This window comes from Numida meleagris, chromosome 18 (assembly GCF_002078875.1).
Source record: "Numida meleagris isolate 19003 breed g44 Domestic line chromosome 18, NumMel1.0, whole genome shotgun sequence".
Classification (NCBI taxonomy): domain Eukaryota; kingdom Metazoa; phylum Chordata; class Aves; order Galliformes; family Numididae; genus Numida; species Numida meleagris.
The window spans coordinates 8,713,489-8,727,320 of record NC_034426.1 but is presented as its reverse complement, the minus strand read 5'-3'; the positions used below and the strand labels follow the sequence as shown (position 1 = coordinate 8,727,320).

At 42.8% G+C, this 13,832-nt stretch overlaps 1 protein-coding gene across 10 annotated transcripts in view; it reads left to right on the top strand.

Annotated features, from left to right (window-relative positions):
* Positions 1-13,832, top strand: part of ACACA (acetyl-CoA carboxylase alpha) — a 113,626-nt gene that overhangs the window by 25,787 nt on the left and 74,007 nt on the right. For all 10 annotated transcript variants that reach the window (XM_021415725.1, XM_021415726.1, XM_021415729.1 and 7 more), the window contains 16 exons: positions 298-379; positions 1,470-1,568; positions 2,152-2,258; positions 2,682-2,792; positions 3,113-3,322; positions 3,853-4,023; positions 5,565-5,726; positions 6,285-6,448; positions 7,178-7,328; positions 7,891-7,994; positions 8,264-8,345; positions 9,279-9,424; positions 10,281-10,431; positions 11,713-11,847; positions 12,707-12,853; positions 13,367-13,555. In XM_021415725.1, the coding sequence (XP_021271400.1) occupies positions 298-379; positions 1,470-1,568; positions 2,152-2,258; positions 2,682-2,792; positions 3,113-3,322; positions 3,853-4,023; positions 5,565-5,726; positions 6,285-6,448; positions 7,178-7,328; positions 7,891-7,994; positions 8,264-8,345; positions 9,279-9,424; positions 10,281-10,431; positions 11,713-11,847; positions 12,707-12,853; positions 13,367-13,555 (2,211 nt within the window). The remainder of the gene's footprint in view (positions 1-297; positions 380-1,469; positions 1,569-2,151; positions 2,259-2,681; positions 2,793-3,112; positions 3,323-3,852; positions 4,024-5,564; positions 5,727-6,284; positions 6,449-7,177; positions 7,329-7,890; positions 7,995-8,263; positions 8,346-9,278; positions 9,425-10,280; positions 10,432-11,712; positions 11,848-12,706; positions 12,854-13,366; positions 13,556-13,832) is intronic.

Below are 13,832 nucleotides of genomic sequence, written 5' to 3'. Positions count from 1 at the left end.
AATGTAATCAGTTTCCCAGTATGGATATCTGCAGGAGACGGAAGGTTCCTACACTTAGCTGCTCTTCAGCAGCTTCCTTTGGCAGCCTTCTTGGACTTGTCTGCAAGATGCAATACGCTGGCCCCTTAAAGTAAGCCTGAGTGTATGTCAGGAGCTTGGCCTGGCTTGTGGATGTTACGAGGCTGTTTTCTGTTCAGTGGAGAAAAGAAAGATACAGAAGTATCTGCGTGCTTTGTATTTCTGCTCACGTGCTGTTTTGTTATAACAAAGAGTGAATTATGTTGTGTTCTTCTGCAGGCTGTATGGGCTGGCTGGGGCCATGCCTCCGAGAACCCGAAACTGCCAGAGCTTCTCCACAAAAATGGGATTGCTTTCATGGGTGAGCATATGTGTGCTAGAAATTATCCATATTTAGACATGCTGGACTTTTATGATAATGTTTCCCACCATTTCCTGTAAATGATGGTACACCACTTTGCAGACAGGAGTGGGTACGGTTTGGACATGTGCTGGGAAATAATTGTTGTATGGGAGAAGTGGCAAGTTCTCCAAAATGTCTTTGAGTATTTTGAGATACAAAATCAGAGAAGGTACTGTTTAAAGCAGTTTTTAAAAAACTGGGTATATCTGTTGTCAATTTGAAGAGAATGTTTATAATTAAGTTTTATTAAATGAGTTTCATGTGGACAGTACATGAAATTTGTGGTCTGTTAGCAGTGTAGTTAATTGAGTCCTGAATGGTTTGATGCAGTGTCACTTCCATATCTGAATGTAGGGTAAGGTTTTGGACATGAGCTGTGTTTAAAGCTAAAGATGGACTTTGATAAATGTTGTGGTATGAACATAACCGTTAGCTTTGGGGCAGTTATATTGTGTTCTGACTTCTAGCAGATCTGTAATACTTGAGCCATAGCTGCAGAAATACTCTGAACCTTTGAAGAGGAGTGAATTTTAAACCTGCATTTTAATTCCAGTTTAAATCTCTTACCAATCATGTGCTACAGTCCCATACAAGCCATATTTCTAGGAAAATCAGGGCACTGAATTAGTATTCCAATAACTTGCGATGTGCACACCTAATGCCAGTCTCCAGTGCCTGCCATCTCTCTGAGAGCAGGCCCAGCTTGAAGAGAAACACATGGACAGATAGTGGTGCCTGCAAGCTGAGCGTTCCAAGGCTTCTGTAACAAGCTGTTGTGATATGTCTGTGGATGCGTTGCTGTTGTTACAATTGCCTTTTCTTCTTTCTTGGTCAGAGGTACTCCAGTCTGCTTTTAGATTCTTGGCTGACACCGTTAATGCTCTTGAGTTTGATTTGGAAATATTGATTTATACCAGTTGGGATGTGGCCTGCATCAGTCTTGCTTTTATTTATCCCTTTTACATGGAATCCAAATCAAACGTGTAGGCATTTCTCTAGTGTTTGATACCACTTGTGTCTCTTCATGCACTGCTTTTGTTCTTTGCAGGTCCCCCAAGCCAAGCAATGTGGGCTTTAGGAGATAAAATTGCTTCATCGATAGTGGCTCAGACTGCTGGCATCCCAACTCTTCCTTGGAGTGGCAGTGGTAAGAAGGAAATTTCCCAGCTTATAAAGATCATTTTAATCTATTTTTCTTCAACACATTTAGTCTTTAATAAGTATCTATTCATAAAAAGATCTGTTGTGTGTGTTCCATCTGTTAATGGATTCACACATGTATTATCCAAGGCTTAGACAGAGTTACTGATATTTATGGATATGTCAGGTAAAATGTACGTGTTCCTTGCTGTGATGTTAGTCTAACAGTACAGCTGTAGTATCTGGTATTTCTGCAGTCTTTACTTCTCTAGCATCTATCCTGTAATTCTGGAGCACACAGCCAATACTCTGCTTCTTTGGAAGCTCTATACACTTTCAAAGATGGTAAATAACAGCCTGTTTCTCAGAAGTACATAGGGTAAATGGAGGTTGTTGGTTCCCCCCCCCAAATCTTTGCTCCCCAGAAAACAGTAATAATCTGTTTGTGTTCAGCATCCTCTCTTCTGTAGATGCTTCCGGACAGATTCCTCAAGGAACTGTTACAGCCCTTTGTTTCATCAGTGTCTGATGTGTAAGTTCCCACTGAGCCTTGCAGCAGAATGAGCTAGAAGGTCATGCTTATGTTTCAGGTCTTCGAGTAGATTGGCAGGAGAACGATCTTCAGAAGCGTATCCTGAACGTTCCTCAGGAACTGTATGAAAAAGGTTATGTGAAAGATGCAGATGACGGCCTGCGGGTAGGTGGCTGGTGTTTCAGAGTTGTTTGGAGTCTGCAGCGTGCATGCCTGGAGATTGCCTGGAGGTTTAATTTATTTCTAATGGGAGAACAGAGTAGGACTGGACTGCCTGTCTCACAGAACTGAGTCTTGGAAATTTGAAAGCAATCTTTCACAAATTATCTTTGTGCCTAGCCTGCAGAATTAGTGGAATTAGGAGAAAGAAACAAGAACGCTGCCATGGCACCAAACGTTCCCTTGTTTTTCCAACTATGGGAATCCTCCTGAACTAGCACATTTGGTTTCTATCTTGTTCATGTCTAGTTTGATAAACATAGTCAAAGAATGTGGGGACTTGGACACGAGTCATACATAAATAAAGATCTTTTCAACTTATTTCTGCTAACTTGTTTTACTTACCCATGTCTTTCCCGTCTTGGTCAGGCTGCGGAGGAGGTTGGCTACCCTGTCATGATCAAGGCCTCTGAAGGAGGAGGAGGGAAAGGAATTAGGAAAGTTAATAATGCAGATGACTTCCCAAACCTATTTAGACAGGTAACTTTTTCCATTGATTTATACTGTCTTGTTCTAGATGTTCAGACTGGGTGATTCTGAGCGCACTGTATGGGAAATGTTGAAGAACTGAAGAAGGCACTATTATGAGCCTTAGTTGGCTTATGGATTATTTAGAAAAGCTGAGATGATTTAAACTGCACTGTAATTAAATGTAAATGAGCACAGGTTGTTTCTAGTAATAAGTGGCCCAGGTAAATATTCAGGATATTTGTTGCTCAAAAAATGAACTTGGGGTGATTGTGCTTAAGGCAGTTGTTTACAAAAATGATTTGTCCATTTATATGGTGTCTCTGCTATAGGTCCAAGCTGAAGTCCCAGGCTCTCCAATCTTTGTGATGAGACTAGCCAAACAGTCCCGCCACTTGGAGGTGCAGATCCTGGCAGACCAGTATGGCAATGCCATCTCTCTCTTTGGTCGGGATTGCTCCGTGCAACGCAGGCACCAGAAGATTATTGAAGAGGCACCGGCTTCTATTGCGACTTCAGTGGTGTTTGAGCACATGGAACAGGTGAGAGTGGCTCTGCAAGTTCTCTTTTCCGCATGAGACTCCAGGAAGAGCCGGGATTTTCTTATTTGTCATTGCCAATAATTTTGCATTGTTCAATCTTTTAAAAGAGCAACATAAGGTAATGTGTCATAAACTGCTTTGTGTGTGCAACCACTGACAATTCCAAGGCTGAGTCTGCCATTGCTGAGCTCCACTGAAAAATGCACCTCAAAAATGAGAGAGGTGTGTTTTAAATATGTAGTGTCACATTAAAAGCGAGCAGTAGGAGTTGTTTGTATATTCTGATGCTGGCTGTTAAAACTGTCCACTTCAAGCTCTGCCCTCTGTAAGCAGTGTAAATGAAATAACCTGGGAACCAGCACCCCGGTGCCACGTGCTTTACTTTGAGCAGCCTTTGGGCCTTTTAGAAGATGCTGGATGTTTTAGAATGCCACCAAAACAAGTCTTAAGTAGATAGGGTGGATGAACAGGGCATATGTGATTGAATGTGGGGCATGGAAGACATAATGCTCTTCTCTCCTATATCCTAGTGTGCAGTGAAGCTTGCAAAAATGGTGGGGTATGTGAGTGCGGGCACTGTGGAATACCTGTACAGCCAGGATGGCAGCTTCTACTTTCTGGAGTTGAATCCCCGTCTGCAAGTGGAGCACCCCTGCACCGAGATGGTAGCTGATGTTAATCTTCCTGCAGCACAGCTCCAGGTGAGTCAGGACCCAATTCCTGTGCTTCTGGAGGCTTTCAGAAGTACTCAAATTGTAGTATGGTGAAGAAAGCTGAGCGTGAAAAACCTGTTCTGCTGAAGCCCTAGTGAAATTAGGGGGCTGGACTCTTGTTGAGTCACTGCCAGGTTTCTCTATTAAAACTGGATCGCATACTAAAGCTAAGCAGATGACTAGATCTTAATACTTACAGAAGACAGAGTGTAAGGCAACTATTAACACTACCAAATACAGCCTATATCCTCACGCACAGAGGGGTGATATTTGACTCCCTCACTTCTCTTTCCCAACAAAAACACCCAGTTAATAGACCAGTTTTGTTACCTTCCCAGCATGGGATTTATCTTCTGCAGCTGGAGCAAAGCTTCTGTGTTCCAAAATATTCTTCCCCTTCGGTTCTAATTTGGAAAGCAAAGAGAAGTAATTTTCTAGTTCCTCCTGAAGTTCTTAGAGAGACTTTCAGTTAAAAAAATGTGAAGCAGTAGAATAATAAAACATAAAAGTAGGAAAACTGATTTAAGGAAAGGTTGTGTGTAAAAAGCTTGTCTTAGCAGGCTTTAGACATGAGTAGTTCCACTTCAAGCCCTGACATTTTTTTTGTCAAATGAATTGGCTTCTGAGGCTAGCAGAGCAATCAAATCCTGTGCCAGTTTGGAGCAGTGCATTGCCCAGTCCACTGCCTCCAAGAGATAACAGTATTCCCAGAGTTTCTAATGACAAAGGGAGCGAAAGAAGAACAGACAATTGGATTTTTCGTCTTTCAGCAAGTTCGGCAGTTGTTTGAAGTTCAGGAAAGTGACTTTGGTCTTTTTAATTTTGATTAGCAGTTCTTGACTTCCAGGGAAATTGTTTCCACCTCTCCAAGTCCCTCACTAATAGCAGATGCTTCCCCTTCTTGGCTGAGGTCCCTGCTCTTCAAGTCTTTCTACAAAATAGGATTTGTGCCTAATAATTAGGCACTGGAATAGATGTGGCAAAGCAACCAAGAATTTGTCTTGATTTATTACTTTTTCAAGGGGAAATGATCACAGTGAGTGACATTTATGGCTCATATGAACCAGTAATTTTTTTGTTGTTGACCAGAACAACTGGGACTTTGGTTCATAAGGCAGCCAGTTCTGTAGGTTACTCTCTCTGCATTTTGTAGCTACAAAATTCCTCAAAGGTCCCATACAACTGGTTAGGGGCCATCTGGCACCTCAGTATATTTTTATCAGGCTTAATTCATGCCCATCCTTGGCTGTGACCAACCTTCTTTGAAGTCTTTTAATCAGTGGAAAATATTTGTTGAAAGTCATAAGGTGGGCGTTGCATTTACATTTCTCAAGACAGCTGTACTCAGTGTAACAGGACATGTCAATGGAGAAGGCTCAGTTAGGAAAATAGGAATATGTGTTTGCTGTACAAGAACTGCAGCATTAGCTTCTGCAGAGAATTCGTGGAATTAATTACTTAAGGAAAGAGGACTCTCTGTGAGGATAGCAACTTGCTTATTAGTGGCAAATTCTGGTTTTCCTCCTTAGATTGCCATGGGAATTCCACTCCACCGGATCAAGGATATCCGAGTGATGTACGGTGTTTCCCCATGGGGAGATGGATCTATTGATTTTGAGAATTCAGCCCACGTCCCCTGTCCGCGTGGCCACGTTATTGCTGCACGTATCACCAGTGAGAATCCTGATGAGGTGAGTGTTTTGAATTCTGTAGTTCCTTACAGTGCTGTGATAACCCCAGCAAGTTCAATTGCTGCTGCTGTTCCCGGAAGGTTTAGTAGCACCTGTAAAAGGTTCTTCCCTTGTCTTACTTAGCTGGTGGTTCTGTAGACTGTGGTTAGATGCTAGAAGAACGTGGACCGACACAGGTGCACTGTACAGTATCTTCACCTTCATCTCCTCAACTTCCCAGAGTATAACAGATGTTATCTATGCCTTAGGATTATAAATCCTTTTTATTGTGACTTGGTTGTCCCCCAGGCACACTGTCATTATTAGCTGCCAAGGTGTTACTGACCTCACAAAAGCTAGGGTCTTCGGTTTCCTTTAGTTTCTGGACTACAACAGTTCCTGGGTTTCTGTGTTCTATAGACCTGTGCTGTTGCTTCGGCAATGAGCAGGCTCAGCTTAGCTGTGTATGTATCATGTTGCAGAGCAAAATGGTGCTCTTCACAATTCTGTTTATTCCCCTAATTCTGGTTTATTTACTTTTTCTTTAGGATGTATAGCAATGTCTGTCTGTTTTTACAGGGATTTAAGCCCAGTTCAGGTACAGTCCAGGAACTGAATTTCCGCAGCAATAAGAATGTCTGGGGCTATTTCAGTGTTGCTGCTGCAGGAGGGCTTCATGAATTTGCTGATTCTCAGTTTGGTCACTGCTTCTCTTGGGGAGAGAATCGTGAAGAAGCCATCTCGTAAGTAGTCAGAAAAGTGGTAGAACCTTGGAAATTGCTTATTTTCTTCCTCTGTATTTCAGAGTGCCATGGATAAAACTAGACTCTTTAATTCTGGTATTTTTCAGAGAAGTTTCCTTCTCACTTTTTGATTCCTTCTCTTTAGTTTATTTCCTTTCTGTTTCATTCCTGCCTTCTATGCCTGCTGCTGGGGTAAGATACCATTGTGTTGAACACCTTCTTTGAAAGCATTCGGGTAGAAGGCTTTTAACAGCAACAGCATCAGTAACTTGGCTATGCCAGTGCCCTATAAATAACTGAGTATTCTTACGTGATGTGGAACATAAAAAGCTTATCATAAGGCAGGACTGTCTGACCTGTCATCCATGCCATTCTTCTTCCAGAGTGTTTCCTCTGTTCCATTCTGGGTGGGATGGTGACAGTGTCTGTTATTGTTATGTGTACTTTTCACATGTGGTAGGTGCTTAGATGTTGATAACAATGGAAACTCCTGATCTCATAGCTGGTGCTGGCTGAGTTTCTCTGGTTCACACCGACAGCAGACTGAAGAAAATCAATATTCTTTCATTCCCAAGCATACTGTATAGGATCTTGCTCGAGTGCACATGTTCTTCTGCTATTACCTTCAGACTAGTTTTTCCAGGCAACTCATGGGGAACTGTCTAGAGTTACTGGGTTGCACATTACTGTTAATATGGGATAGATAATAGGTTTTCTTTTCTCTTTCAGAAACATGGTGGTGGCTTTGAAGGAGCTGTCCATCCGAGGGGATTTCCGAACCACTGTTGAATACTTGATAAAACTGTTGGAAACAGAAAGCTTCCAGCAGAACCGCATTGACACTGGCTGGTTGGATCGGCTTATTGCTGAGAAAGTGCAGGTGCAGCTGTTTGCTTTACTGGACTGGTTTGGAGAGGGGGAGAGGAAGAGGGAAGGGGGGGGGGTGGAGAGAGAGAAAAGGAAGGAGTAGGAAAGCTTGATGTGTTCTGGTTACAAGAAGATGAGTATTTAGGAGTACTTAATTTCCACTTACCACGTGACAAATAAAGATTTTCACTGGGCTTGATTCTTATTTGTATCAAAATTCCAGGTCACCATCTTGTCAGGGGAAAGTGGTTTTAGAGTTGGCCATGAAAGCATCTTGGTGTGCATGAGAATTAAGGCTAGTATTTTGTTACGCAGCTTGGGACAGATGGTGATGGAAAGGCTCAAGTAGGTGGAGTCTCAAGATTTGGTTCAGAAAGAACAAAGATCAAGTGGTTTTCTTTATAGATGTGATTGCTTCTGTATAATATTTGGATATATGCTACAACAACTTAATTTTAGGGAAAGATTGACCTTCAAACAAAAATAGAGCTGAGACTGCTGATTCTTCGAGCGGATGTCTAGACCAGAGTGATGCTAAAGGAGATGTAACTGTATTATGTACCCCTTCTTTCTAGGCTGAAAGGCCTGATACCATGCTGGGAGTGGTGTGTGGAGCTCTTCATGTGGCTGATGTCAGCTTTCGAAACAGCGTCTCAAACTTCCTGCACTCTCTGGAAAGGTAGAATTGCTTGTCTGGTAGATAGCATTTATTTTTGACTTGAAGTTTTGTTCAAATACAGTACAATCCAGAAATGCATGGAGCTTGTTATTTGCTGACTGTTCTCTGGTCCCAAGAAGCTGTTTATCTACTGGCCTAATAAAACTGGCCTACTCTGCCTCTGCTGGTGTTTTTAAAATTCTTGCATGCTTCTTTGAGTCTCCTTGGGTCCCGTGTAGTCACTTGGTGGTTTCTGGAAGGCAAATTTTGCTTTGTACTTCTCTTTCAAGGGGCCAAGTCCTGCCTGCTCATACTTTGCTAAACACTGTGGACGTGGAACTCATCTATGAAGGGCGGAAATATGTGCTGAAGGTATGTTGTTGTACGGTATAGAAAACTGTCCTTGTGCCACTGTTAGCCAGAAATGTCTGTGTGCTGCTCAGGCTTTGTGTTCGTAATGGTTGGAATTAAATCTATGCAAAACATATTTGCTCTGCTTTAGTGGGGTTAAGAAATCATGATCAAGATGATAACCTGTCACATCTTTTTATTGGAGTATCTCTGTGCATCTCTGTAAACATCTTAATTTGTCAGGGTCAAGAGGCCCTCTGCATGTGCTGGAGAATAGTAGACAAGAATTATACGAAACCCACTGCCTTTTGGTTGTCTGAAACTTTTAGCTGATATTTCTGAATGTACAGATACACTGTGCTGGGTGTTTCACTCCAGTTTCATCAGCAGGGTAGAATTTGTAGCAGTTTTCTCTTTAGCATTGCTTTTTCTTCGCTAAGAGCAAAAAAACCCCAAACCCAAACAAATTAGCATTAGAAATACTGTTTAAAGGTTGCAAAAGCAAGCATGCAGAAATATTAGACTTAAGATTGCCCCTGCAATCTTACTTAATTTCCCTAGAAAAACTTATGGTGAAGTTTTTAATGACACGATCGTATATCGTCATTTGCAGCTCTAAGTACTCTGCCCCCCTGCAAATCAGATTCCGTACTTTTATTTTGGCACTGCTTCAATGAGAAGCAGAGAGGCAGTGAACAGCAGTTAAAGTGTGCTCACCAGCTTCAAATATAAACAGCATTAGTTCTGGCATTTTTTGGCTAAGTGCTTGCTTTGAGATCTCGAGTTCTTCTCACGTTTTTTTTTTCCATCTAAGATGAGAACAAACATCTCTGTTCCACTTCTTTAATTACCACTGTTGCAGTGCTTGGAAATCTGTGTGTGTGTTGTGGCAACCGAAGCATGTCAGTGCTGTGTCCCTCTCATGTGCTGCCTCCTGTTCTTGTGGATCTGCAGGTGACCCGACAGTCTCCCAATTCCTACGTGGTCATCATGAACAGCTCTTGTGTGGAAGTTGATGTGCACCGACTGAGCGACGGAGGGCTGCTCCTGTCTTATGATGGTAGCAGCTATACCACCTACATGAAAGAGGAAGTGGACAGGTAACAACTTGTAAAGGTTATTGTATAACATCTGTGTGCCAGTCAAGATTAGGTGTACTTCTGAGCTTATGCTTCCTGATGATCGGCTGGAAATGGAACTTTCTCCTAGGAAGTGGTTCCTAGATGCATTATTATTGAGTTTTAAGGGAGAAGATGCCTTCATCTAAAATGTGTGTCTGGGATACATGCAGACCTTTCCTGTAAAAGTGCACTGATGGGGAGTCTGTATTCTCCTGCCCTTTTGGATTACACGTCGTTGCCTGTAAGAGACCTAGCACTCTGACCATCCAGGTAGCTGAATTGATTTGCAAGTTACTCAGATTCCCATTTCCCAAAGCTTTGTCATTTGGGATGTTACAATATTTCTTGGCTCAGATGCTTGTACATTGGATTAACTTTTCCAAAGGAGACTAGAATGGCACTGGTATCCTTTGAGAGTGTTTTTTAAATCTGCTGTCACGACACAGTGATACTGTAAGCTAACCACATTACATGAATGGTGAACTTGAGTCTGCATCTGAACACAGATCTCTACAACTACCTGAAAGGAGTTGCAGTGAGGTGGATGCCAGTCTCTTTACTTAGGTGACAAGTGATAGGACGTGAGTCAACGGCCTCAAGTTGTGCCAGGGGAGGTTTAGTTTGGATATCAGAATGAATTTATTCACAGGAGGGGTAGTTAGCATTGAAACAGGCTGCCCAGGGAAGTGGTGGCATCCTGCTCCCTAAGGGCATTTAGGAGACGTGCGAACATGGTGCACAGGAACATGGTTTAGCAGTGGACTTGTAGTGTTCTCTTGAAAGTCTTTTGCAACCTAATTGATTCTGTGATTCTGTTCAACCTGTTATTTCCTAGGTATCGCATCACTATAGGTAACAAGACCTGCGTGTTTGAAAAGGAAAATGATCCCTCCATCCTGCGCTCACCTTCGGCTGGGAAGCTTATCCAGTATGTGGTGGAGGATGGGGGACATGTGTTTGCAGGCCAATGCTTTGCAGAAATAGAGGTAAAATTCTCAGAGAACTGATGCAGAATCTGTCCAGGCAGAAGCTGGGGAGAAAAAAAAGTTGAATGTTCTTGAACTGGGAAATAAGAATGAGGAACAATTCATAGTATTTCCATTCTAAACTTTATCTGTGTTGTAACTTGGACTAATTTAGGAATCAGCAAACAGAATAATATGGTGGGGAAGAAATTTTTAACAGCTGAAATCTGAGCATTAATGACTTCCCTAAGTGATAAGCAAAATTTCTCAGCAGTGAGGCCATGGTTACTATCTTGCCATGGTACCAAAGCAGAGTGAAATCTGCATGTACCTTGTCTTCTAAATATGGTGAAGAAGGCTTTCCTTTTAAATACCTCTACTTAGCTCTTAAAGAGACTCAGAGGAAGAGGTGTATGCTAGTATTAAGTAACAAGTTAAGATTATTTATCAGATTGATCAGACAAGCTGAAAATAAGCGTCCCTCCTGCCTTCTCCTTGGAAATTACTTAATGCTTAGAGAGGAGGAGGGTGAAGAACAATTGCTGCATCATAGTGAGGAAAGCGTGGCAGGTCGTGTAGGAGTGCATGGCTCTAAACAGATTGGAGGGAGGGGAGGGTGTGTTGGCAGAGGGGCAATTAAACTAGTTGGGAAGGTTGTGTAGGAGAAGAATATCAAGCTAGAGATCCGGATGCTTTAATGTAAATGCTTTTATGCTGCAACAGAGCCATGGCTAAAGAGGCACCACCTACTCAATTCCTGTTTTCCCAGTTGTGGTATATGCTACAGCAATGGTAAAACTAGACTGCCTTTCCCTAAGCCTTCTGTTCCAAAGGCAAGAGCTTCTGTGGTTGATCTATGGGAGCATCTCTATTTATGAATAGCAGACTGAGATCTGTGACCTCTAGAAAGTAATCCTAATTGCCTCTACTAAGAGCAAGTGTCTTGCTGTAGCTTTTGGGAGCGGCTCTTGCATTTCAAGTAATTAGAGTTCAGCAGCTGCAGTAATAAACTGTATCTGTTTTGTTCCCTGTGTTGAATGTAGGAACTTCTTAAGTGCCTGTTGGTCCAAGCAGCTTCCTGCTGCTCTAATTTGTGGCCTAGTAATTTGTTCTACTATTCACTTAAGTTCCTGGAATTTCGTTCACTGTGTGTGTGCTTATAGACCTTTGAGAAAGCCTGAATGTAAAAGGTGCTTGTGCAAGTTAGTTTGTCTATGGTAGGCTACTGGCTGCTAGCTCACAAAACAAGAACCATTTGTGGACTATTGAAGCTGAGTGTATAACCTGTTTTCCTTGCTACAGGTGATGAAAATGGTGATGACACTAACAGCAGGAGAATCGGGCTGCATCCATTATGTCAAACGCCCCGGGGCAGTGTTGGATCCAGGCTGTGTGATTGCCAAGCTCCAGCTGGATGATCCCAGCAGGGTTCAGCAGGTGAGAAGTTGCAGGAAGCACAGATTTTTGTGGTGTTTTTAATAGGGGAGCGATGCTGAGAGTGTTACAAGATGGTCCAGTGGGCTGAACCAGTTTTAGATTTGTGCATTGTACTGGACTTGGCACCATACTCTTCGTTTGTCTCGTGGAGACTAGGACTCAGATTGTTGTCTGGTCCTCTGATTCAAGCAAAGCTTTTGTACCATCCTTGTTCTCTTCTTACCTCGAAGCTATTGTGGGTACATTGCTGTTGTACTGGAGATTGGCCAGATCTTTCTATCTGCTTTATTTGCCTGCATGCTTATTTTACTGCTTTTTATCAGATTCTTCTTTGTAACGCTCTTCTGGAGGGCAGGAATAGATTTCTCAACTCCAAGAGTGTCAGGCCCTGCAAGAGTAATTGTAGCAAATCTGAGTCTTTTTTAAGGTGAAAGGCAAACAGATGTATTTCTTCAGGCCTTGTAGCCTGGGATGTAGCTGGTGGCAGTGGAAAAGAATTTATTGTTCCTTTAGCAATAGCTAGTAGAAAACTGAGAAGTTGCCATGCAGGGTGTGGGAAGTAATTGTCAGCATCAAACTGTTGGCTTTTCCTCTGCTTTTTGTTGAGATTTTGGTCATCCTGGATATAAATCAACTGGAACATAGAGAGAGGCTGGAAGCTTGTTTTGTGAGTGAACACAACCTAGAATTGTTGCAGATCCAGCCCATAACTTCTGTTTCTTTCACCAAGAGCATTTTCCCCTTTGAGAATTCTTTCAAGTTAAATCTGAGCTTCTGGCTGAGGGTAACTGGAGGTTACCACCACGGCTGATGCCATGTTGGAGGATTAGTGACACTGTGGTATTTGCTGTGTTTCCAGGCTGAACTGCACACAGGCACCTTGCCCCAGATCCAGAGCACAGCACTTCGAGGTGAGAAACTCCATCGCATCTTCCATTATGTCCTGGATAACCTGGTCAACGTGATGAATGGATACTGCCTGCCAGAGCCCTACTTTAGCAGCAAGGTACTAGTTACTCCTTAGCTCGGAGAGAGAGCAGATGTTCTTTCTCTTCAGCGTAAGGCTGGACAGTTGGCACACCACAGACAGAGGACCAAGACTCAGGGCAGTCCTGCCCTGCTAGTGCCAGCTGGCCTCGGTTTTCTTTCTTAGGTTTGCTGATAGCCAGTCTCAGCAGAGAGCAACGTGGGGGAAAGTCCCATCTGTGGTACCCAAAGAGAGTATAAGTTAGGAGCTGAGCTTCATCTTTACTGCTTCTGTCTGCAGCCGTGTAGATGTGGGCTGCCTGCATAGCCAGCTGTGGTACAAGTCCTGGAGGGAGGAGGAATGAAGGTGAATGAATCTGAGCAAGCTATTGGTGAAAGGTGGCTCTGAAGCTGCTCCAGTTCTCGTGTTTAGTCCCTGTCCTAGCTGTGTGATGCAGCAGTACTGGAGACCTCACTGAACAGCCTTTCCTTTTCTCCCTTCTTGCTGCTTATTTTCTTCCTTATTTTTGCCTTTATGCTGACTTGTCTCTAGGTGAAGGGCTGGGTTGAGCGACTAATGAAGACACTGAGAGATCCGTCTTTGCCTCTGCTGGAACTTCAGGACATCATGACCAGTGTTTCTGGACGGATCCCACCCAATGTGGAGAAGTCCATCAAGAAGGAGATGGCCCAGTATGCCAGCAACATCACATCAGTCCTTTGCCAGTTTCCCAGCCAACAGGTGATCAACCACTGTTGTATAGAGGAAGAAAAAATGGTTTGTGTTGGAGTAGAGAGAGAAAATTCCTTTAAGTTAATTGGAGGTTAGATGGACTTAAAAATGCATTTGACGTTGAATCTTTGTGGTGAAAGATACTTACTGTATCACTTAAACTTATTTGCCTTCTTTTCCTGTGCTGAGGGCTATGCATTCCCAGCTCAGTATAGCTTTAAACAGGCTAGCTTGGGAATTAGGAGTTCAATCATATCAGTGGCCTTGTGGGCATTTATTTACTTGC